The 24,294-nt window shown below is 36.4% G+C and overlaps 1 protein-coding gene across 5 annotated transcripts; it reads right to left on the bottom strand.

The window, feature by feature from the left end:
• Window positions 1–1,409: 1,409 nt before the first annotated feature.
• slc12a7a (solute carrier family 12 member 7a) lies at window positions 1,410–23,940 on the bottom strand. Of its 5 annotated transcripts, none has more exons than XM_016272129.1 (26): window positions 22,903–23,940; window positions 18,554–18,639; window positions 18,251–18,382; window positions 17,957–18,103; window positions 16,716–16,770; window positions 16,478–16,608; window positions 16,014–16,249; window positions 15,215–15,426; window positions 14,906–15,070; window positions 13,451–13,549; window positions 13,272–13,329; window positions 12,971–13,145; window positions 12,674–12,792; window positions 11,041–11,139; window positions 9,796–9,915; window positions 9,613–9,717; window positions 9,354–9,522; window positions 8,010–8,205; window positions 7,559–7,728; window positions 7,343–7,474; window positions 7,040–7,147; window positions 6,719–6,829; window positions 5,080–5,249; window positions 4,939–4,953; window positions 3,273–3,406; window positions 1,410–3,077 (listed from the first exon to the last, which is right to left on the bottom strand). In XM_016272129.1, exons 1-26 carry the CDS (start codon window positions 23,024–23,026, stop codon window positions 2,986–2,988), a joined length of 3,360 nt encoding a protein of 1,119 aa, XP_016127615.1. In that variant the 5' UTR covers window positions 23,027–23,940; the 3' UTR covers window positions 1,410–2,985. The 5 variants fall into 5 exon arrangements, with proteins under 5 accessions (XP_016127615.1, XP_016127633.1, XP_016127625.1 ...); XM_016272147.1 differs by lacking the exon at window positions 22,903–23,940 and adding an exon at window positions 19,689–20,011; XM_016272139.1 differs by lacking the exon at window positions 4,939–4,953.
• Between the last annotated feature and the right edge of the window lie 354 nt (window positions 23,941–24,294).

The following is a 24,294-nucleotide window of genomic DNA, read 5'->3' as shown; positions in this document are numbered from 1 at the left end:
GTGAGATAAAAATAGCTCTGGATACAGTGTGTTTTTATGTTAGTGTGCACCGGGACATGCACTATAACTGTGAGCTGTTGAAATTAGTCATTCCAAATCACATGATAAGAAAACTTGCCATGGGAATAAACTCAAAATAGTGCCTCATGGTAAGCTTGTAGTTTGGGTGTTACAAGGTAAAGGGAACAGTTATTCCCTAAAGTCCCTATATTCTTTTATGGTCAGTATTATTTGGTATATATAAAAATATTTAGTGGTTACAATAAAATCCTAATGTCCACCGAAGACTTAAACTACTTCAGTCTGTGTGCATTGAATTTATTTAATACACGAGTTTCACAATTTGAGGTGAATTACTGAAATAAATGGACTTTTCCACGACATTCTAATTTATTGAGATGCATCTGTATAATGTTCAGGACTGTTCAGTGTAAATGGAGAGCACCCACAGAAAAATAAATATAAAACATATTAAGTTCAGTCCTGCCACAGTGTCTAGTCAATAGTACTGAAAGCTGAAATGCAAATCATTACATGAAAAATGTTTTTTTTTTTCTCTAGTTGCTCATTTTGTGATGACTCTCTTGAAACTCCCTCTTGTTGTTCATCTCTTTTGGAACTGTCCATTTACAAAGAAATTTGGGCAAGATGTTAGGTTTCATTAGAAGTCAAATGTATAATGAACGTGTCCTGTTTTGGAAGGATGTAGTGCTGGGTTTTATTGATTAAGAACAGTCTAAAAAATGGATGCAGTGAATCTGATTTAGCTGCTTGCAAAATTCCACATTCACAGATGCAAATATTCAAACTCCAGAACTCTCTTTTGTTTTCATAAATTAATTTGAGCAATACCTTTCATTGATCCAATTGACTTAAGAACAAAAAAGTCTTTTTATCTGTTTGTAACTCTTTTCCTTTCTTTAATCAAATTTTCACACACACAGGTCAGCTATAGGGACTCTCTATAGGTGTAATGGTTTTTATACTGTACAAACCGTATTTTCTATCGCCCTACACCAACTCTACACCTAAACCTACCCCTTACAGGAAAATTTCTGCATTTTTACTTTCTCAAAAAAAAAAAAAACCGGCTCATTCTGTATGATTTATAAGCTTTTGTACCCATGGGGACCTCAATTTAGGTCCCCACCGTGACACGAGTCCCCATGAGTCTGTGTGTATTCAGGTTTAAATCCCCACCATAATATATAAACGTGCAAACACACACACACACACACACACACATACACACACACACACACGAAATAATGGTTTGTGTTAATCTCCCTCTACTGGAGAGGAGGGTGTGCATTGTGCAACAGGCCTGTCTGCAGTTTTATGCAAGATTATAAGTTCCACGTGCGTTGATTAAAAACATTTTCAGAAAATATTCAACAATAAACAATTCCGTCACTATAATATTTTATCTACACTTTTTTATAAAAGATCTCTATGAACACTGAATTTACCTTCATGATGGACTTACACTCTTAAAAATAAAGGTTCTTTATTGAAGAACCATTAACATCCATGGAACCTTTTCACAGTTCTACCTAAATGGTTCTTATATAGCATCGCTAGCCAGGTTTCCATCCAAGGATTTTTTTTACAAAATTTTTTTAGAGCTTCAAAAGTTTTTACCGATATAGCTGATGGAAATGCCATTTATCAATAAAATTTCTCATGTGTCGACATTATGTATTAGTATCGTTTAACTTTAGCACATAAATTCTATATCGATACAAAAAATAGTTTGGAAACACTTTTTGTCAAGAAAAGGGGCTTTAATCCCAGGAAAACAAATGTTGGTATTTTTATTGGGTCACAGCCACGTATAAATTCAAATATCATTTAATTGTAATTTAACAATCTTGTCGGTTAATAATGGCTTAACGACCATCGGTTGTTGGTTAGGAGAAATAAAATAACCGAAATGAACATTTCCTCTAAAGGTTAATCAGAAAAATAATGATAGGCTAATACAACTGCACCTAGTTATGAATAATGCTTGATGATTAAGTATCTAAACAGTCTATAACAAAGTAAAAAAAATAAACTCATGACACTTGTTAAAAACAATTTTATGCAGGCGTATACAATTTAATAATAGCAAGGTATTCTATAGTCTTTGATAATAGGCTATAATACAGTTTTGTTTCAAATGGATGAAGAACAGTCTATAAAATTTACGAAATAGTTGAAATTATGTATGGAAACAGCTCAAGGGCAATTTTTTTTGCGATACACCAAAACTTATGCGACAATTTGTTTTTTTTTAGGGATGACATCACGCACACCATGTTATCGGTAAAAGGCCAGTTGGATGGAAACAGGCTGTAGACAGCAATTTTCGCAAAGTTTTTTTTTACGCATATTCTCTTTGTCGATAAAGCAGCGCAAAAACTGGATGGAAACTTGACTGCAAAAATGCTACATATTAAACATTTAGGGGAAAAATTGTATTAAAACAACAACAACAACAAATAATAATACTAACAGGCTTCAACCATATGATTTGGCTGGTGATATAATCATGATTTTTACACATACTGCAAAGTGAGCAATACTGATATCAAAACAAAAATCTTATGAATCGGACTAACATCACAGTGCATAAAGCTCAGCAGAAGAATGTGATAAGATACAAACATATATACATTTAATACATATAAATTACAAGCACTTTAATGATTCAAACACTGTCCCTTGTAGTCATATGACTCAGCAATGCAACAGCTGATGTCACTCTCTTCAAGTCTTATGGGATAAATCTAAGTCTTTGGCCTGTCTTTATTTAAATGATTATTAAAGACCACATCCAAGGACCCGGTTTACACTTGGTATTAAAATGTGTTTGTCGAGCCAATCACGAGTGGACAACTCTAAATGAAAAGATATTGAGAAGAATCCTCTTGGATCCTCAAATGTGTTGTGCTGACCTGCAGCTGGAGTGCTATTGCCTGTCCTGACTCTCCTCAGTATCTGCTATGAGTAAATGGTGATGACCTCCCTGCTGCTACCTCGGACCAGCAGCACCCGGTCCAATCCCTCTGTGAGGACCTCCAGGAACTCCATGTCTGACCTCAGAGTGAAGGAGAAGTGTGCAGAACTGCTGTACATGAAGGTGACATTTAAGCTGTAACTCACTACGAATTAAGCTCCAAGTCTGAAAGAAAATGACAGACCATGTTATCAAGATTCATTCCATTACGTATCACAGCCTGTTTTTAAGCAGACGTGCAACTGTCTGCATTCGGCTGATGAAAGGATACAATTCTCGTCTCCGCCCTTGTTTTTGGGTGGTCCTGGCATATTCAGCAGCACCAGTTGGGCTCCCTGGGATTTGTTGACTACAACCTCATTCAGTTTGACTGCAGTGTGCATTCTTCTCACGTTAGTCTGATCCCTGTGAAAAATTCAGTCATTCACATTTAGCATTAAGAGTTAGAGCTTTGGGAAACATGAACAATAGTATATCAGTTGTACATAATGTATGAAAGATAAAAAACAACTGAATATGCACATGAATGTAAAGTAGAAGATCAAATCACAATTTAGTATTCAAATGATGTTATCACCGTCAGTTACATTTTTAATGGTGAGCATTAGGCCAGTAGATTATTTCTTTACGATTTTTTAAGATCAAAAGAAATCATAAAATATCTTACCAGTATATATTTTTACATAAATTAACACATTTGGAGTAAGTAATATTTTTTAAATGATTTTGAAAGAAGTCTCTCACCAAGGCTGCATTTATTTGATCAAAAATACAGAAAACTAATACTCAGAAATATTATTGGCATTTTTAAATAATGGTTTAAATATATATTTAAAGTGTAATTGATTCCTGTGATGGCAAAGCTGAATTTTCCTTAATACACACACACATACACACACAGTGAGACCATGTTTTTTCTCCCTTCAAAATTGATGAACGTTTTTGTTTTGCATTTAAAATAGAGCAAAGCATTTATTACCATTGCCAGCTAAACAAAGCATTTATTTAAAATAGATTTTTTTGTAATAACGTAAATGTTTTTTACTATTAGTCTTGATCAGTTTAATGCTTCTTGCTAAATAACAGTATTCATTTAAAAAAAAAAATACCTTACTGACTCCAAACATTTCAATATTAGTGTATGTTTGTAGTTAGTAGTGTATGTTTGAACAATTAAACTGGTAAAGTACTGCAGCTTTAGTAGAGATTCATACATGATTGTTTACTACATTATGAAATGAATATATTTGATTGTATTTCCTTAAAAATGCGTTGAAACTTAAAGACTTATATTCTTACATTCTTAAAGACAGTGCAGGATTCAAGGTTGAGTGATAGAGATGTGATTTTTTTTGTTTTACTTCTTCAGAATTTTCTTCTGATATTTCTTAAATCCTTATCTTTGCAAAGGATTACAAAAAAGAACTATCTAGAGAACAGATAAGCCTGAATTATCCATACAGCCCTAGATAAGTGAAATGTAAAATTAATGTACACTTCATCCATATGTTAAACGTTAAGTATGCGTTAATAGCCAGAAACAGAAGTCAACAGCATCAATAAACAAAACACAACATAAAAACCTGTTACACTCTTAATTAATACAACTAATGGTCAATAATCTGCAGCTTAGCACTAAAAATAATACATACCATCATACTAGCTGACTAACTGCAGGTGTTATCTCAAGCAAGCACAAAGTTAGTGTTGAAACACATGCAAACAGAAACATCTATGTCACAATGCTTCATGCTGACACATGCCGTGACTGTGACTCAAGCAGGCCACACACAGAGACACACACCAATTCATGCCGCATGTTTAGTGTGACACACATGCAACACATCCTGTTTATATCTACTACTGTAACACAGACCAAGACAACTAATAGACTCTTAAGCACACAAACTGCTTGCACAAGAGTCAAAGAAACTTACAGATTCTCCCACTCTCTGGAAGGACAAAACAAAATGTCTTAGCATAAAAAAAGCCTACTTTTTTATTTTGAAACATGATAAAACAGATTCAGATGAACTGCAAAATTGACTTTATTGATGTACAGTCTTTATTGAACTTACGGTTTCATATTGAAGATGTCCCGCACAGTCATGTGAGCTTCCCGATGGCGGTTTCTCTCACCATTCAGCTTCTCTTTAGTCCAGGTCATATGGACCCGGTCAGAAGTTGGCGTGGCCTTGTCATTCAGTGTGGCATGTGACTTCGTGTTCCTGTCATGAATCAGCTGAGCCTGAAAGAGCAAGACACACTCGGTTTACAACAACAAACTCCATTAATGTTCACTGAAAATGCTGCTGGATAGCAGACTGGCAGAACCTAGATAGACAAACTTTGTTAAAAGACCCACTGAAAAGATCAGCTTGGGCCAAGGAAATTTCCTTGGTGGTCCAGGCTGGTTTATGCTGGTTTGGTGTGCTTGCTGATCAAGGTGGTTGACCAGGGAAGCCTTACTGGATAAGCTACCACCAGCACATCAGTTATGCTGATCTTTTCAGCAGGGAATGAATGTTGTGGGAATGTTGCGATATCCACAAACTATGGATTAGTAACTAGACTGACCACGGAGTAAATAACCAAAAAAGAATAACCTCTTCAATACATAAAACAAAAGTAAACAAACAAATACACTACTGCTCAAGTTTGGTGTCAGTATGATAATAAGAAATTAATACTTCAAATCAGAAAGGATGCACTAAATGGATCAAAAGTGATATTAAAAGAGATCTATAATGTTCCATAATGTCTCTCTTCTGTTTTTGAACCTATTCATCTAAGAATTCTGAAAAAAAAACATTCACCATTTCCACAAAATTAATCACATTTTAATAAATATAAGAAATGTATATTATATTATATTATCAGCATTGGTAATTAAGACATGTTTCTTGAGCACTAATTTAGCATATTATAATGATTTCTGAAGGATCATGTGACACTGAAGACTGGAGTAATGATGCTGAAAATTCAGCTTTGCATCACAGGAATAAATTACATTTTAAAATATATTCAAATAGAAAACCTGTGTTTTAAATTGTAATTATATTTCACAGTATTGCTGTATTTGGTGAGCTTTTTTTTTAATCTAACCAACCCCAAACTTTTGAATGGTAGTGTAGTTTGATTAAATAAACAATCTTAAAATAAAGTAGAATAATTAGTGGAGTTGCAAACATTTTCACTCAAAACTCAGTATCGAGACTCTCATGCTCCATAATGACATGCAGACATGCAGTAAACAAATGAAACTATGACATTTTCAGGGCCACAGTCATTTCATTGCCATGCTATGCTTATTGCTAAATAATAAGGAATTTTCCAATTTATGAGGTAAAAAACATAGCAGAATTATAGCTGCAAAAGGCAGCCATTGGTGAAAGCTGTGGCTCTGTCATGTCTCACAATGAGAAGGGATTACTGCTTTTCCACAGGGGCTTGTGTCAGAGATGGTGCCCAATCTGGCAGCGAGTTGTGCTTTTACACACAAAAATCCTGGTCTCAAACAAAAGGACCAGTGATGTCAGTGGGCACAACTTCCACAGCTCCCAAGTCACCGGCTCCAGCGCAGGCACCAGCCACAGTGGAAAAGAGCTCGTTTTGATGGAATGGTTCAGGAGAGGTGGACAGGATGGTTATCTGGTACTAGTAGTGTTGACAGCGAGTAAACATATAGGATCAGTAAGAGGTAAACCCCTGAGCTACCTCCTCGTCCAGAATTATAGTTGGCACTTGAAACTTGTTGCTTTGAGTTGGTTTCTCTCTGCAGGGCTTCCTCCTGATGGAATTCCGGGATTCATCCGAGATGCTTTGAATCTGGCAGTCGCCACATTGTAAATAATCCAAAATTGTTAAGTAGGAGGAAGAGGCCTCATGTTAAACAGTATCCTGACAATGCCTTGAAGCCTTAAAACTTATGACTCTGCATAAAGTGTATTGACTGCAAACACATTGATTTATACCCCATACAGTCCCATAATAACCAGACAGCAATAAGAAAAGAATGGATTGCTGGAGAAATATTACCTCTCTCCCTCGCTCTGTCTTAGAAAGCTGCATCTGCTTCAGCATCTGAGAGCGTTGCTCCATCACAAGGGTCTTCTCATAGGTGAAGGCCGAAATATCGCCTGCATGCTACAAAGATATTGACATAACTAAAAGTTAACTTCCAGGATCTTGTAAACATTTCACCACACATACTATACTATACATATCTTTTATTTATCAAAATGTGATTCATTTATTAAATCGTAAACATTAATTATAAATATTTATTATTAAACCATTATAATTGATTTTAAATCAATGCAGATAAAAATTGTATCTCACCATTTCCACAACTTCCACCTTTGCATCAAGACGCAGATGGTACAAGAACATCTGTAGGTCTTTCTTCATCTGGATGCTGTTGTCATCCATCTGAGCCACTGTGAAGATCCTCATCTTACACCTTCTCCAAACCTATATGATTTCAGAGAGAGAAAAGCACTGTCTGATAACTATTGGTAAAAAAATATCAGTTTTCTGTATCAGACATTGTGTTACCTTGTGCTGGCGGAGCAGGAACGGAAGAAGCATGAGTAGACCACCATCATGGACAATCCACCAGACATCAATGGTACCCTCAGCTAACCGGTCCTGGTTTGTGGGAAATGTATCGATGTTTTTCGCCACTAACAGGGCCTGGTGGGCAGCTGTTGTCTCTCTGACGGTTTCTTTGGGACAAATCATTTTAGTTTTTACTATTTTATATTATTTACTGTACTTCACTTTTCACAAATACATTTCACAAACTGATCTAAAATGATGTGGAATTATTGTAACATTGCAGCGTTTTTGGAACTTTTAGATGCAAAGCCTACAAAAGTTCACTCAAAATAAAGCTCAACTACAGTCTTAAGCCTTATAATCTTCATTAATAATCCATGACCTCATTGCCTTAAAATGATTATCTGACTTTATGGCAGCTTAGTATCAGAAAATGACACATGCGCACCGATGAAGTTCTTCCAAGAGAGGGAGCTCTCGGCTTGTTTCCAGTTGGCGGGCCAGGCCATCAGCACTGCATTGTGTTTCATGCCACCCAGGCCTGCAGACTGGATCAGGTGAGAGAAACCATCCCGCTGGTTAGAGGACACCACCACATGACAGAAACCCTTCGTTTTCTCCTTTGCCATGGCCGCTTTGATATTCTGTGAAGAAGAAAAAACAAAAACAAGATAATGTTAGTAAGTTAACTCTGTTGAATATTTTTCAGTTTGACATAAGTATGGTAAATACAATATGTACTGGAGCTGACATAAGCGGAGATACGTACAAATGCTGTTAGAAATGCAACATGTGTCTATATTTAATGACTACTAATCCCTGAACTTAATTTAACAAAATGACAAAAAAATTGACTACAGTGTAGATTAAAATTTGTTTTGTGATTGTCATACAATGTCACCATAAGCCATAACTTATTACAAGGACTTTCACTCTTGAGCAATCTGCAGTTAAGTGTCTTTCTCAAGGGCACAATGGTCATGGCATGCTTTTTGCAAGGTTTGAGCCAGCAACCTTCTGTTAACCAAACCAGAGTAACCACACAAATGAACGCCATAAACTGTGAGATTTCTATGTGAATTCTATACAATATATTTTTATGTACTATAAGCTCTAAATTGCCTAATTTGACAACATAAAATATTGCCAGCATTTTGAAATGGGGCCATTGTAGTGATGTAGAAAAGCCCTTGTTTGTTTTACTTTTTTTTTTTTAACATTCAATTTTTTTTTCTGCTGTATATAGAGTATATACAATGAAAAACCTCAACATTTGGTGGTGCATTTATTATTTTCGTATGGTTGTAAGCTGTTCTGAAGGGCAATGTGAAAAACTATGCCTGAAATTGGAAAAATTACTTTTCATTTTTTTCCCTTAACATTTGCTGACAGTAGTTGTTCAGCAATTACTTCACCCTTGAAGTCACTGGATTAGAGAATGTGCCAGGGGTTCCCAAACGATTTAAAGTTAATATTTCAAAACATTTAACAACACATTGACATGTTCATTATTATTATCATTATTAGTAGCAGTGGTATGTTTTAACTGTAATTATACCAATCGAGACAGATATTTATTATAGTTGTAAATTACAATTATACTGTAAAATAAAAAAAATTATAATATTTGATCATTTTAATAATGCACCGTGCATTTCATTTATGAATCACTGTTTGGGAAACCCTGGAATACGCAATAACCTCAAAGAATGCTATTGAGTTGTCAAAGCCAAAAACAAATTGGCTTTGCTATGAAAGACAAAGAAGCTTGGCTTTAACTGTATGCCTTTACCTTTTCAGAGAGCTTCGCATCTGCCTCACGAGCCATGTAGGTGCCCTCCAGCACGGAGCAGACGATGGTCAGGCCTTTCCCAGCCTTCAGCTGTGAGGTAAAGGAGAGCAGACATGGATGTTTTACCCCCAAGTCAGAGTCCAACTTTAGGAGCACCAGCAGCTGAGGTCTGGAAGATGAGTTACATTTGAAATATTTGTCTTAGATTCTGTCAAGTATGAAGAAGCTTATACAGCACTGGATTCTTCTGGATGCTCACCTCCAGTTCTTGGTGTGAGGTGGCGCCTCCTCCAGTTTTATTAGGGCATATTGAGCTGCATTAAGGGATAATCCTCGAATCCCGTCTCCCCATTCCTTCTCTGCCCTGAGGGGAAATAAAATGGGGAGTTAATATAGAACATTTTGCTATAAAACACTATCAATATGACAGACACTTGCTTACCCTCTGTATTCAATGTACTTGTAGATGCATCCAGAAAACAGTATGGCAACCAAAGCATAGTACCAAGATGAGACAAACATAAGGGACAGACTCAGGCTCATCCCAAGAAAAGATAGGGACCTGCAGACATTTAAACAAATCCAATGGTGCATTTAATGGTAGTTCACACAATCAAACATTAACTCAGACTGGTCCATTCTACCTCAGTTTACATGCAGATGGAACTAATAGGTATTATACTACACTTGTTTGGTTAATGAAAAACCAATGTCCATGTAACAGAATGAATTTGAAAGCATGTAGCAGGACAACAAAACATGCCCTTCCCACAAAGCTGTTGCTTGTTGAGGAAAACTGGCCCCTCGACTGAGCTTGGTTTTCTCCATTTTTGATACCAATGGTGTTCGGGTTCCTTGCTACTGTTGCTTTTATTATTGAATTGACCATACTGACATTGTTGGATGTGATCTGGGCCGGTTGCATAAACTTTTTAGACTAGTCTTAAAGTTAATAATTTCTTTAGTCAAAGTCGGTTTCAAAAAGGTAGTTGGTCACACTAGTTAAGACAGTCTTAACATCGTGACTATGTTTATGAACTGAAATGATGACATCACTGTTTTCTACAGGACTGCTTTAAAGCTGAATTAATCTACTTTCATAACTGATGATCTTTACACAGTTATTGAATGGAACTGAATCAACACTGAACTGACCTCAGCTGAACAAAGACACTATTGTTTTTCTTAGAGCTGCTTTACAGCCGAATTGACCTCTGTTTGCACTTTTGAATCATTATTTTCCTATTTATCCTTATAAAGCTGCTTTGAAGCAATCTGTATTGTATAAAGCTCAATGGTGCATTTAATGGTAGTTCACACAATCAAACATTAACTCAGACTGGTCCATTCTACCTCAGTTTACATGCAGATGGAACTAATAGGTATTATACTACACTTGTTTGGTTAATGAAAAACCAATGTCCATGTAACAGAATGAATTTGAAAGCATGTAGCAGGACAACAAAACATGCCCTTCCCACAAAGCTGTTGCTTGTTGAGGAAAACTGGCCCCTCGACTTTTCTTAGAGCTGCTTTACAGCCGAATTGACCTCTGTTTGCACTTTTGAATCATTATTTTCCTATTTATCCTTATAAAGCTGCTTTGAAGCAATCTGTATTGTATAAAGCGCTGTATAAATAAAGGTGACTTGACTTGTTGCTCGAACAATCATAAAGTGTTACTTACCAGTGGTAGAACTTGAATCTTGGCCTCCAATTTGGGGTGCGTAGAAGAGTTTGGACAGCACAGGCCAAGTTTACAAAGAGGTAACACATCAAGAAAAACCTGCAAAGTAGAAATTGGAAGTAAATAAACTATAAAAAAAACAATTTTGTTTATTTGAAATAAAATAAATGTTAACTGATTTCTTTTCATTTAGGTTAACTTATACTAAAATTTCCCAAAATAACTCAATCTAAAACTGAAATAAAAATGGATAAAAATTACACTACCAGTCAAAGGTTTTTGAACTGGAAGATTTTTTAATGTTTTTTTAAAGAATTCTCTTCTGCTCACCAACCCTGCATTTATTTGATCCAAAATACAGCAAAAGCAGTAATATTGTGAATATTAAGTCGTATGTCATTGTGTGATTGCATCTAAAATATATTTAAGCACTTAAATTAGTCAAGCAATGAGTATTTCAATGCAATTTTGCATTGATTACATTTTAAAAATTTAAAGGGGTCATATGATGCGATTTCAAGTTTTCCTTTCTCTTTGGAGTGTTACAAGCTGTTCGTGAATAGATAAGATCCCTAAAGTTGCAAAGAATAAAGTCTCAAACCCAAAGAGATATTCTTTATAAAAGTTAAGACTGGTCCACGCCCTTCTAAAACGCCTCGTTTAAACACGCCCCCACATGTCTACGTCACTGTGTGGGAAGATTTGCATAACACCGCCCAAATGTTCACGCAAAGAAAGAAGGCGTAACTTTATTGTTGCTGCCACCGCCGTCGCCATGTTGTGAAGATGCTGTCTGTTTCGTTGCGAAAGCGAAAATACTTTGTTTGGCCTTCCAAAAGAGGACATGACTAGAAATCAGTGGTTAAGCTGTATTTACAACGCTTATTTTTCAACCCAAATATTCAGATGTGTGCAAGGCATTTTATGGAGGACTGTTTCCTGATCCTAGGAGAGCAGCCTACAATGCCGGCTGTTCTGACTCACAATCTGTAAATACATTTTCATTATTTAAAGGATTTGCCACTGGTGATTCAAACATGAGTTTTGAGCAGTGTAGAGTAGCACTTGTTGTTTGTCATTTCTCCGATCACAAAGGCAGACATGGTTTACGTGGCGCGATGCAACGCAACGTGTAAAAAGACAGTATAAGTCATTATAATCCGTAATTATGTCCCCACTGGATGCAACAAATGCCTAGTTTATAATGGGTTTTAATGTTTTTGTCTCATCGCAACGGGGCACGGCATCACAGTATGGTAAGGGGCGTAACATTTCCGTCACACGCTTGAGGAATTTAGCCAATCACAACGTACTGGATAGCTGGTCAATCAGAGCACACCTCGCTTTTCAGACCGATGAGCTTTGTAAAAATCGACGCGTTTCAGAAAGGCGGGGCATAGAGAAGAAACAATGTACAGTATGTGGAAAATAATGTGTTTTTTGAACCTTAAACCGCATAAACATCAAATTTTATTACACAAAATAATGTTCTTTTTAGCAGCATCATATGACCCCTTTAAATTTCACAGATTTTACAGATTTTTAAGTCAGTGCAAAGCAGAAGAAAAAAGATTCCGTCTGGGTCTAGTTATGTCACAAAGTAAAGATGTAAAAGCAAGGAGAAAACACTCACATTGAGAGGATGGGAGCAACATGATCCAGGGAACCAATGAGGATCCCAATTTCACAGATTGCTGCAGTTAGGGGTAAGGCCCAGGTTGGCTCACCGTTAGATTTGCTATGACCAAACACCTACCAGTAAGAAGTAGGACATGTTAGTCTTCATAGTCAAGTGCTTTGCGAACTGTCATTTCTTTCTTTCTATATATATTTTTTTTAAGTAAGAACAATTCAAACACACCTGTGCCTCAGGACATTTAAATGTGCCTTTACCAAATAAAATATCACAGAAGGCAGGGCATGTTGTTACCTGTAAGAATGGCATGATGCCATCTCGAGCTATAGCCTGAAGGATCCTGGGAGCACCGGTGAGGCTCTGTAGCCCCGCCCCACAACAGGAGAAAAATGAGCCAATCACAATCACCCACGAAGATGGCCAAGCTAGTGTTGCAACAGCTAGAGTCCCTTTAACTGACTCACCATACCTATTACGAAAGCAAGCATGCAAAAACAGGAAGAATATATTAAAACTGTGACTGCAGGTCTTAGCTGAACTGATTTAGCAAGCATTTTTGTAAACCACTATTTATTTATTACCAAACAGCACTTACTTGTCTCGCAGTACCACACCTTCAATACATGCTCCAAATAACACCACACAGGAAAGGTCTGTTTAGCATTATTAAGGTATTAATCTGACTTGTCAAATAATTCATTATAAAATTGTTTACAAAACAAACTGCTTTAAGTTCTTTCCCTAGAGGCTTTAATTTTTTGCAGAAAAAGATACAGATAATGGAGGTGGTTGCAATAGCCATAATGGTACCAGTGGGAATGGACCTCTGAGGGTCTCGAAGATCTCCAGACCTGTTCGACCCAGCCATGATTCCTGTGAAAATCAGAGAAAAACATTTAATGCATTTCTTTTAAAACACTTTTCCCACAGCAAATAGTTTAACTGAACTTTTCAATATTGTTGTTTGTTTTTTAAACCACAGTTTTTTTTAGTAGTGAAGCTATTTGATGTATTAGGCACAATGTCTTTCAATACATCAACAATATTTTATACAATGTTGCACAGAATCTCTCTTTTGACTTGGTTCCTTCTAAATAATTGGCCAAGTGGGTTCGAAAAATGTTCTTGAAATAGTTTGCAATTCCATCTGAATCTCCACACTTTGAATCATTTGAAGAGGTTTCTCTCTCTATAAAACTAAAAGCGTACTCAGTGAAGTGAATATTTACCCACAATTCACTGAAACCAAACCTGCAGATCCTATCGTTTGTAAGCGAAGAAGGTAAAAAAGTTCTGTTTTTAGTCATTTGTAGCCAAAACGGTATCAAAAAACTAAAAATACATGGAAGCACAAGTAACATTGTGAAGGGCTCATATACTGCTCACATTTTTGCTACTTTTGGCTTTCATAAACCTAATTGTTTTTACATAAACAAATGGAAAAGACACACTGTAACTATAAACTGTCTATTTCAGACACTGTCACACCCTACAACCTTATCACCTGCACAGAGAAACTGCCACTCAAAATACACACATAATGATGGACTTAGAGGAACACTCCACTATTTTTGAAAATAGGCTCATTTTCCAACTCCCCTAAAGTTAAACAGTTGAGTTTTACTATTTTCGAATCCATTCAGCCGATCCTACAGCTAAAAGTGCAACCGCCGGACCCTGAGATCGGCTGAATGGATTCGAAAATGGTAAAACTCAACTGTTTAACTCTAGGGGAGTTGGAAATTGAGCCTATTTTCAAAAATAGTGGAGTGTTCCTTTAAAGGCATACTAGAGGATTGTAAAGATATTTCACTGGAAATTGATCTTCATTACATCCATTTTCTGTTTCTGTTCTGAGTTTGAATTCTTTATGCATTTATTTGCGTTCAACAGCAATTGTCATTTATGTATTCAGCTAATAGCTCTTGTTAGAGCACTGACATTTTTGCTACAATTTCATGCGAGTAAAAAAATAAAAGCGCACACTTTTTTTTTTTTATGTAAAGCCTTCAAAATATTATGAAACTAGGCAGATGTAAATGAAAATGTTGGCCTTCCAGTCACTTTACTATGCTTCATGTGACTGTAGAGATGTTGTAATAATATGGTGATTTTTGTCATTTTGGAGCTTGAAAATCCCACATTCATTTTAATTATACTGAAATTCACCAGTACTGCAAAAATTCACCTTTCTGCAGAAAAAAAGAAAGTCATACTGGTTTAAAATACCTGTAACTGAAGGGAAGTAGATTCCAACCAGAAGGGTGAAGAAGGTAGTGATGTCATTGAGGACATAATATGAAATGTCATTGGTGTTATCTGAAGCTCGTTCTGAACTCTGTCCCTCCTTCTCCACTATTGCCCTGTATTGTCCGTAGTGTCCCCACATGTTATCTAGGAGAAACATTAACACACAGTAAAACACTGAGCAACTGACTATTTAATTTTGTTATCATCATGAAATCTTGTGGTGTTCAACTAATTTCAGGTTAAATGAGATTTGTATAGCTTGGTGTGTAGTTTTATTTGAGTATTCACCTGATATGACCCCGCTGAGCAAGCCAGGGACAGCTTGAATCTCTGTTAAATTGTTATGGGTGAAGTATTCATCACATGTTGCATTTTCAATGCCACCTTCACAAAAAAGCTTCCATAGTTGGGTGGGGGTGGTTACGTTGTTGATGAGCTCCGTCTTTAGACACTTGTCAAACCTAGAATTCTGCAAGGTGCGGTTGCCTAGCAGACAAACTCTGTTGATGTACAAAAGAGACCTGTAATGTAATCGTGTTCAAATAATATGCTCCATCATAGTCAATATATTGTAAACTTTTAAACATTGTAAATTAAGCTGTATCATATTTTAATCAAATCCTAAGCCGTAGGCTTTTCTAGACCCATTTAGACAGATAAATAAATAATAAAATTACAATAAAATAAAAAAATGAAGTGTCCAGAAACTTGCAGATGCAGTTTTGTTGTAATGTCACGCCAGGTAGCCCAGGCCAGAATCCTATATAATTTAATTGTATATAATTCGTATATAACATCATGGGCATCATGAGAATTTGTTACATTGCTTCCCGTTAGTGGAACGATTTTGCCCTCCACTGTGCTGCTTTTTAATTCTTTTTCATCATTTTGAATTCACATGTAGTTATTTGGGTTTATTGTTCAAAATATAATGTGAACAATATAACGTTTTGTAAAGACTAATTGCATGTCATGTTTCCGACTTGAATGTGAGACATAATAATTTATACACTTGAACGCAGCATAATGTTTTATGCCGTGTAAAGTTCAAATGTCCATGTAAAAAAAAAATCACAGCACTACTCACGGAGAATTGGGAGGCTTGATGGCAGATTGGATGACCCCTGCATAGATGGCCATAATTGACAGCATTACGCAGGACAGGAAGACCAAAGCCAGCTTGTTGACATATTTCACTCCAACAAACACTACCAGAGTCATGATAACTAAACAGCATGTCCCATAAATGCGCATGTTATTTTGCATTCCAGTTGGCTCTCCAGTCTCTGCTTTAAACACAGCAGCATTGGGCATTATGTATGTCTGTAACAGGGTATGAAAGGAGAGAAAGGGTTATTGTTATCATACTAGGGATGCATAAGTTAATGTGATTTTTGAGGTTATGTCAAGGACAATGAAAAGCTAAGTTAATGATAGAATCTGCTGACTCGTGATAGTTCAAGTGCTGACACAAGCTCTTCTGTAGTGCTGAATGAGTACTGTTTTTGTTTGCCAGAAATTGTTATTGTTGGTCTCTAAGTTTTGACTCACCAAAAAAATTTCCATGGTTCCTAGTATGTACATAGAACCTGCAAATGTGGTGCCCAGGTAGAAACACAAACCCACTGCTCCTCCAAACTCTGGGCCTAATGCTCTGGAGATCATGTAGTATGAACCACCAGCTAAAGTGGGAAGAAAAGAGAATCATGTTGACTAAAAAAAACAATTATGGAGTCAATAATAATAAAAATAATATATAAAAGAGTGACATAGCAGATTGAAATCATACCAGGCACTACACCATTAGTCGCAATGGCACTCATTGAAATTGCAGTCAGCATGGTCTAGAGATAAGAAAAAAGACAGATGTAAAACAGATAAATATTTTGTTAAATGGGAGTCGAAAATATATGATCATAAAGGCTATAAGAATACCTCTTATGGCCAAACGTATGTAGACACCCAAAGACAAAACCTATAAATGCTTGATGCAAGGTTATTAAAGTCCTTCATTTTTAATTTTATTTTATAAATTTTATTTCTATTGGCAATTTGTTTTTTTTTCTATTTACTTCATTTTTTGTTAGAATTCACCTTTAGTTTTAATTGTTACAGAGCTTTCCAGTTTTACTTTTAATATTTCAGGGCAGCCAAAGTCAATGTTCAAACTGTATCTTTTAAAAATGTTTACCACCTGTGTGGATGAATGTGGTTTGAGGTACCAGTGTACACGGATACAGGACAATCTTAGCAAAGCAAATGAACAAATAAATAACCATTTTTGTGGGTTGTTAACAAACTGTCTGCAACAACAAACTGTCAGCTTCCTGCTACCCACAGCTACTTTTCTCTGTGTACGAATATGTCATGACACGCATTGGAGTATTACATATGTAGTTTCTTGTGAAATTCATTCTGACAGTTCTAAAATATAAATTGTGCATTTAGGTAAAGGCATGGTTTGGAAGACAGATTTTTTTACACACTCAAAGATTTGCAAAGGTTTCGAGTTTTATACTCTAAACTGTTTAAAAGAAAAGAAATATGATTTTACTTAATTACAACATAAAAAATTATTTATTGCAGTCCTATTAGTTTTTATTAAAAAAAAAAAAAAAAAAAACACACAGTACCAGACTTTGAGTAGGCTAGTAAAGTTATTCACACCTGACTTGGTAAAAAATTTCAAAATGGTCTCAATTTCAGCATTGTCATGAAACTGTTCTAAAGTCTGACACAAAGCCTGAAGCGCATAGTTGTCTAGAATGTCACTCTATAGAATCAAGATTTGTCACTGAAATCCGATAATGAGTCGAACCAATTCAGAGAATTATAAGGAAGTGTTGAGTTGACATACTTTTGGCCATGTCAAGTGTTTAATTTCTTTGTGTGACAAAACTGTCAAAACGGCATTTTTTTATTAAGTGATTGAAGAAATGGCTTCATGTTTCTTTTCCCACCTGGATACACTAGGTTATAGTAAGTCCCAAAAAAAAGTGTTTTTCAATTGAAAATGGAAAAAAAACTCACGCAAGAACAACACATGAAGACGATAGCAAGGGCCTCCACGATTCCCGCGGTACCCACTATCCATGTGAGCCGCAGGAAAAGAATCACACCCAGAATGTTCTGCATGCAGGGCAGGAACACACCTATAAATGTGCCCATCTGAGGGCCCTTCAAACAGATTGACACATAAAACGAAAACATTTCAGTTATGTAGGACAAACGGAGAGACCAGCAAAATGTCTGCAGAAGCGGTGAATTCAATGCGTGTTTGAGAGTCTTTTAACCATCTCGGTGCGAGTCAGTTTGGAGACTCACATTTACGGTGACCCTCTGAATCCCATCCTCACTCTCCGCCTCCTCGTGCTCGACGGCCCCCTGGGTTATGTTGGTGTAGTTGGCCAGTTTGTTGAGAAGAGATGACACCATAGGTGTGCTGTCCATCTCATCCTGTGAGTAAAGACACGGAGCAGCCAAATTATTTAATACATACAACATTGAATTGTAATTTAAAGACACTATATAAACAAGGTGAGGTATTTTATTTGAACAATGTTCTCAAACAGTGATAGCTGATGCACAAAGATGAAAGGGTTGATTTTAAGCAGTTTGTTAGCCTACCTCATAGAGAGCCATATTCTTGCCATAGATGCTGTCATCATGATCTGTACTGATTAAAGAGCTGGTTTCTCTGGGAGTCTCGTCACCTGGCAAATGAGAGAAAACACAAATATGGTTTAAATCAGAGACAGGTTGATTTTTAGGCTGGAATACGCTATACCATTTTTAAAAACTCCAAAAACAACAAACTCACGCAGAAACATGCACCTCATTGTTAGAAGATGCATAACAAATGAAAACAAACATTCTAAAATCTGCTCAAAATATCAGGCATGTTTGATATCCTGTGGCTGGATGAACATAGTCTGAGAGTCTGTGACATTCTCTAACTTTCAGCAACTTCTCTAAACTGCAAATCAGGATGAAAATCTCAGCAAAATGCATGTAGTGCATTTAATCTAAATTAGAGTTTCATCTGTTTTTTTTTTTTTAGTGTTGTTAGCTTTGGACCAGACATAAGTACAAAAAATAATAAAAATGAAAGTGTTAACAACTTGACAAGACATGTTTGTTCTGGTCTTGGGAAAACATTACAAAACTCACATTTTCCACATCACTCCTCATCTGTTATTTTGGTCAAGAAATGTACTTGAACCCTTTCATTTACTAGACACTGTTGAAAACATGGTTCATGTTGTCATCTTTGAAATAACCCAAAAAGTGTTTAATGCCAGTATATTGATTAATATGCCATGATTGTTTGCATTCACCAAGCCAATATTTGCAGCAAACAAGCATGAGATATTTTTCTAAAAGACATTTGAGAAGGTGAAATACAAACAGATCATCCAGATAATTTTTTGTCTGTCCAGAAAACACTCAACATGTGTTCCCTCAAACTAGGACTCATTATATGGTTTTTAATGTTTTAATCCGTTTATATCTTCTTAAACCTTCACAACAGCAGATTTACGTCTACTGCACACCTCTGCCTTAATGTAAGAAACATATGTTAAAGGTAAAAAAAGAAAGTGAAACATTACCAATGTATAGGCTATATATAGATCAAACAAGTATTTTTCCAGTATGTGAAATTTCAAATGCTCAAAATTAATTACAACATGATTTAAAATCAGCTTACTCTTGCCATTGTAATGATCTTTTGATGATCCATATCAATGAGATCCTAACTCACCTAATGTCTCTACATTCAAACCTTCTTCACACTCCATGCTGAGAGGGAGACAAAGGCGAAAGAGTAAGAACACTGTGCCTCAGGAAATTGCTGTACAGTCTGCTCTAATGCCAGTCTGTCTGTTGAACCACAGTTCAGTAGTCTTCACTTAGTCTTCTCGACTTGTTGCAAGCAACGCTAGACAAACTCCTTAGATTTGTCAAGAAGGACGGTGGTCCATGTGAAGGAGAGCAGCCAGTCTCTGTGTTCCAGCAGTTGTCCAAGTCTCCAACCTCTCATATCTGATTGTCTCTTTCTCTCACTTCTTCACTCGGTTTTTATTCCAGTACATGCTTTATGTAGGTGATATCAGCCTCTCCCTGCCCTCCAGTTTGTTTTGTCCTATCTGAGGTTCAAAAACAACATCAGACAGGCTCTGTCCTGTATTTCTTAAACCCTCTGTACTGGATCACTGACTGAGTGCGAGTCTTGAATGACTTCTTATCAACTCAAGGAGGGGAGGGGGGATTACAGTAAAGGCTTATTCAAAACCAGTTAGTCAGCCGAAAGAAAATATTTGCAGAAAGAAAAACTGAAATCCAGTTCATCGGCATGCTAGACCTCATTTGTGTCATTTCAGAAACATCTCAAAGTAAAACTTAAGGAGTGTGTCCAGTGCGAAATTACTGAAGTGGGTATAATATGATTATGATAAACATTTAAAGATTTATATTTAACTAAATATTAGACGTGTAAATGAAAATTATTTTGTAGGTTTTAAACAGTGACAATCAAACAAACTACTGAACAGATTTAAGACTGGACTCAGTGCTGCATTGAGGTACAGGTATATTGCTGCTGTTAGACAGACTGAGAAAGTTGATTTTAAAGTTGTATTAGTAAACTGGTAAAATATCTATTTCCCAGGCATGTGCTGCCATTGGATCTAATTTCCAGTCTCTTTCCACAGTGAAAACAGAACAATAACAGAGGAGGTTCATTAAAAGCTTTCAAGGTTTCCGAAACATCCTTTTCCTGAGAATTCCTTCCGTGTGGCTTGTAAGTTGTGTTTATCATCCTGTACACAGCTAATTTTGTATATAAACAATGAAATCCCAAAGGGACGAATTTGTGATGTTTTGGGAAAGCTCAGTTGGTATGCATTTACTGTATAAAGTCTTGATTTTAAAAGTATAACAGATTTGGCCAAAGATAATATTAAGGGTTTATATTGTTTATATTATATATATATATATATATATATATATATATATCTATATATATATATATATATAAAAAATTATATTTTAATTTATTCCATTGATATATTTATGATATATGTATGATGTAGTAAGAATAGGGAGCACCTACTTGAGGAGGGGAAAAAACATCAGTTTTATTCAGAGGCCAAAACTGAGCAAAAGTGTTCAATTTAGCGCAAATGGTATTTATGTGGCCAAAAGATAAGATGAAATTCTGACAGCTTGTCATGTAAATTAGTTTTCATTCTAGATCTCCTAATAACACAAGATTATATTAAATGCTTAGTTTTATGATCTCTGTATTTAGGCAATGCAATGATGATGATTGAGATATAAATGTTCCCCAAACGCCTTATGTATCATATTTGATACTTGCATTTTAACATGATTTTTCATATAAAATTATGCATGGATAATCAAGTAAAACTAAGTTGTTTCAGTCTAGTAAATGGTGAAATAATAAAAATGACCATTTATTCTTATGTTTACTTTATAAAGTTTTCACATTAAAAAGATAACCTGAATAGGACATTTTTATAGTTGTATGTATGAACTATCAATCAGAGGGTAGAAGGCATGTAGAGCAGGTTTTTCATCAAAGTTCTGACCTTGTTAATTTATAAGAGATTCATGTACTCTACAATAGGGCTTTATAGGGTTAAATGTTCATCTGATGCAGCCTATACAAAATGCCTTTACAGCCACTGGAAGGTTTTTTCACAAGCAGCATTTCATCTTAAAAGGGAAACAGCACAATTAAACTTATTTTTGTCATGGAAAGTTTTAAATAGGCCAGTTAAAAGAAAGAGGACAAATTCCATAATGATGAACAACAAGCTCTGCTACACACCCCTGTACACACATTAACACACATAAAAAAAATCTTCTGGATTATGCAATTCTTATGTGAATGGATAACGATAAACTTTAAGATGATTACACCTGTTCCAATAGTGTGTCAAGTCAGAAAATGAAGGAACATCGACCAGCAACTTCCTCATTTGATGTAAATAAAGATACAACAAGCAACATGACAAGAATCCTGATGCAACTTAAAATGCCCAAAGAATGAACTGACATCTATTTAGTTCTTATTCAGATTCTGTCATTTACTCACTCTCATGTTGTTCCAGACCTATGTATTTGTTTCTTCTGCTAAACACAGAAGAAGATATTTGGAAGAATAATGGTAACCAAACAGTTGAGGGTAGCTATTGACTTCTATGGTATGGAAAAAATACTATGGAGGTCAGAAACTGTTTGGTTACCAACATCCTTCAAAATGCCATTTTCTGTGTTCAGAAGAAGAAAGAAATTCATACAGATTTGAAACTTGAGGGGGAGTAAATGATGACAGAATTTTAATTTTTGGGTGAACTGATCCTTTAAATTTGATTGGAATCCACAAAAGAAAGTTCAGAACGTCCAGGATAGAAGACATTGTGCAACTTGACTTTAAGGTTTCTTTTTTTCTACACAAAAAAGTGGAGCAACAGATTAAGTAATTAATCTAAAGAGAAACAGTGAAAGATGTCAGAGTAAAAGAGAAACAGGAAAATGAAGGGGAAAAAAGGCACCAAGAAACCACCAATTGTTTATACTCCATGGAAGATGATTTCACAAACACATGGCAGTGAACATGGCACACATTTGCTTCTGAGGATGCGCTTACTGTAAACCAGGGCTGTCCAAACTCGGTCCTGGAGGTGCAGAGTTTAGCTCCAACTTGCCTCAACACACCTGACTGGAAGTTTCTATGCCTAGAAAGAGCTTGATTAGCTGGTTCAGGTGTGTTTAATTAGGGTTGGAGCTAAACTTTGCAGGACACTGGCCCTCCAGGACCGAGTTTGGACAGCCCTGCTGTAAACAGACGCTTTTAAGAAAACCCAAGCCTTGCACAATAAGCCTTTAAAAGTTCTCCTCTTCTGTTTGCACATGTCCAGGCAGAATTTTTTTCCACAGAAAGCTCTCACCTGAATTGGGTCCCGCTGCCGTGTATGGCTCGTCCTTGTCCTCTTCTTTCATTATCTCTTCATCATAGTCTGGATTTGATATAGGGGTGTCCTCCACCGGCACCACTGTGAAGTTTGTGGGCATTTTCCCTCACACCATGTGCTCAGTGTTATATTCCTTGAGTCTTTTTTTCTCTGTCTCACCCCAAGTCTCCTGGGCTCGCCAGAGTTCGAAGTTCTCTGACTTCTTCCCAACTGTTGTTCAGACGCGGCAGGCCATGTGATCACTCTCAACCAAATAAGGAGCTGTACACAACTCCTCCCTCGAGGAGCGACGGGCTGTTCTGTCCTGCCACAGAGTTTAGAGCTGGTGCTTCCTGTTTCGTGCTAACTAACTGCCCTTCTCATTGTACCTGTGACGGCTGGGAGGGAGGTGATTGTTTGCCGTGTCAGAGTCATCTGAGACTGCCCAAAGTGATGGGAACAAAAGGCTAAACACAATGTGGCATTCCTCAACCCCAGCCCAATTCCCTGCCCCACCCCCTCCTGACGTTCCTAGCCTCAAAGGAAATGTGTGCTATTCACTCCATTCAGGAACCATTAGGACTGGAGAGGAATTAAAGCTTAAAATAACTGCATCGCTCCTGTTTCTCTGGAAAGTCTGTCACTAAAACTGCATGAATGTTTGGTGGACACCATCTTTTTGCACAGAACTCTGACTGTTGATCAGCCAAATTCTTCTAAAAAAATATGTGTGGGTTGGTTTAAAAAATAGGCCTAGACAATGAGTTACTGTTTTTTGCTTCAAGGGTGTGTGCACAAACATACCCTAACATGACTGATCTGTCCACTGACAACGCACTCGTCGGTCATGTGAAAGTGGCTGATAAGGGTCTCAACAGTGAAACTTTGCTGACTTCACAGGAACAACCTGCATAGCATCTATTCAGTGGTGGAGAAATCTGCTGTTGTGGCAACAAACTAGAGAATAAAAGTCGTCTGTTCTGTGGGGTCCAAGCAAATAAATAAATTCTCACAAATTGGTAAATATGGAGAAAACAGGAGCATTTTGGAAGTATCATGGTGTTCGCAACAGACTGTCTATATAATCTTGTTTTCAGTGAAAAAGAAAAAAAAAACTTTTTTTTTTAAATGACTAGGTTGCCCTCTGTGTGTTGAAAGACCACAGTACCATATGTGGCCATATGTGATTGACTGTCTGTCTTTAACAGTCCAGCAGGTGACAGCATACACAGTTTTTGAATAGACTGCATTTGGGCTCTTGCAGAAGTTTCCAACTGAAGCATGGAATAAAAGCTACAGAACCTACTTAAGGTAAAAAATAATAATAATATGTATGTTAAAAATAATAATATAATAGACATTTTGTTTTGAGAAATACACAAATAAGCT

The sequence above is a fragment of the Sinocyclocheilus grahami genome, unplaced genomic scaffold (genome assembly GCF_001515645.1).
Source record: "Sinocyclocheilus grahami isolate Dianchi unplaced genomic scaffold, SAMN03320097.WGS_v1.1 scaffold5.1, whole genome shotgun sequence".
Classification (NCBI taxonomy): domain Eukaryota; kingdom Metazoa; phylum Chordata; class Actinopteri; order Cypriniformes; family Cyprinidae; genus Sinocyclocheilus; species Sinocyclocheilus grahami.
The sequence above is the reverse complement of the archived record's forward strand: the minus strand, read 5'-3'. Positions and strand labels throughout refer to the sequence as shown.

Bases quoted from the DNA above. Each gene is read 5' to 3' on its own strand.
- slc12a7a (XM_016272129.1), bottom strand. From the start codon at position 23,026: ATGCCCACAAACTTCACAGTGGTGCCGGTGGAGGACACCCCTATATCA. The intron at 18,383-18,553 runs GTAGGCTAACAA...CTTTACTCACAG, and splicing joins AGAATATGGCTCTCTATGAG to GATGAGATGGACAGCACACC. The intron at 6,830-7,039 runs GTAATATTTCTC...GGCGACTGCCAG, and splicing joins AGACAGAGCGAGGGAGAGAG to ATTCAAAGCATCTCGGATGA.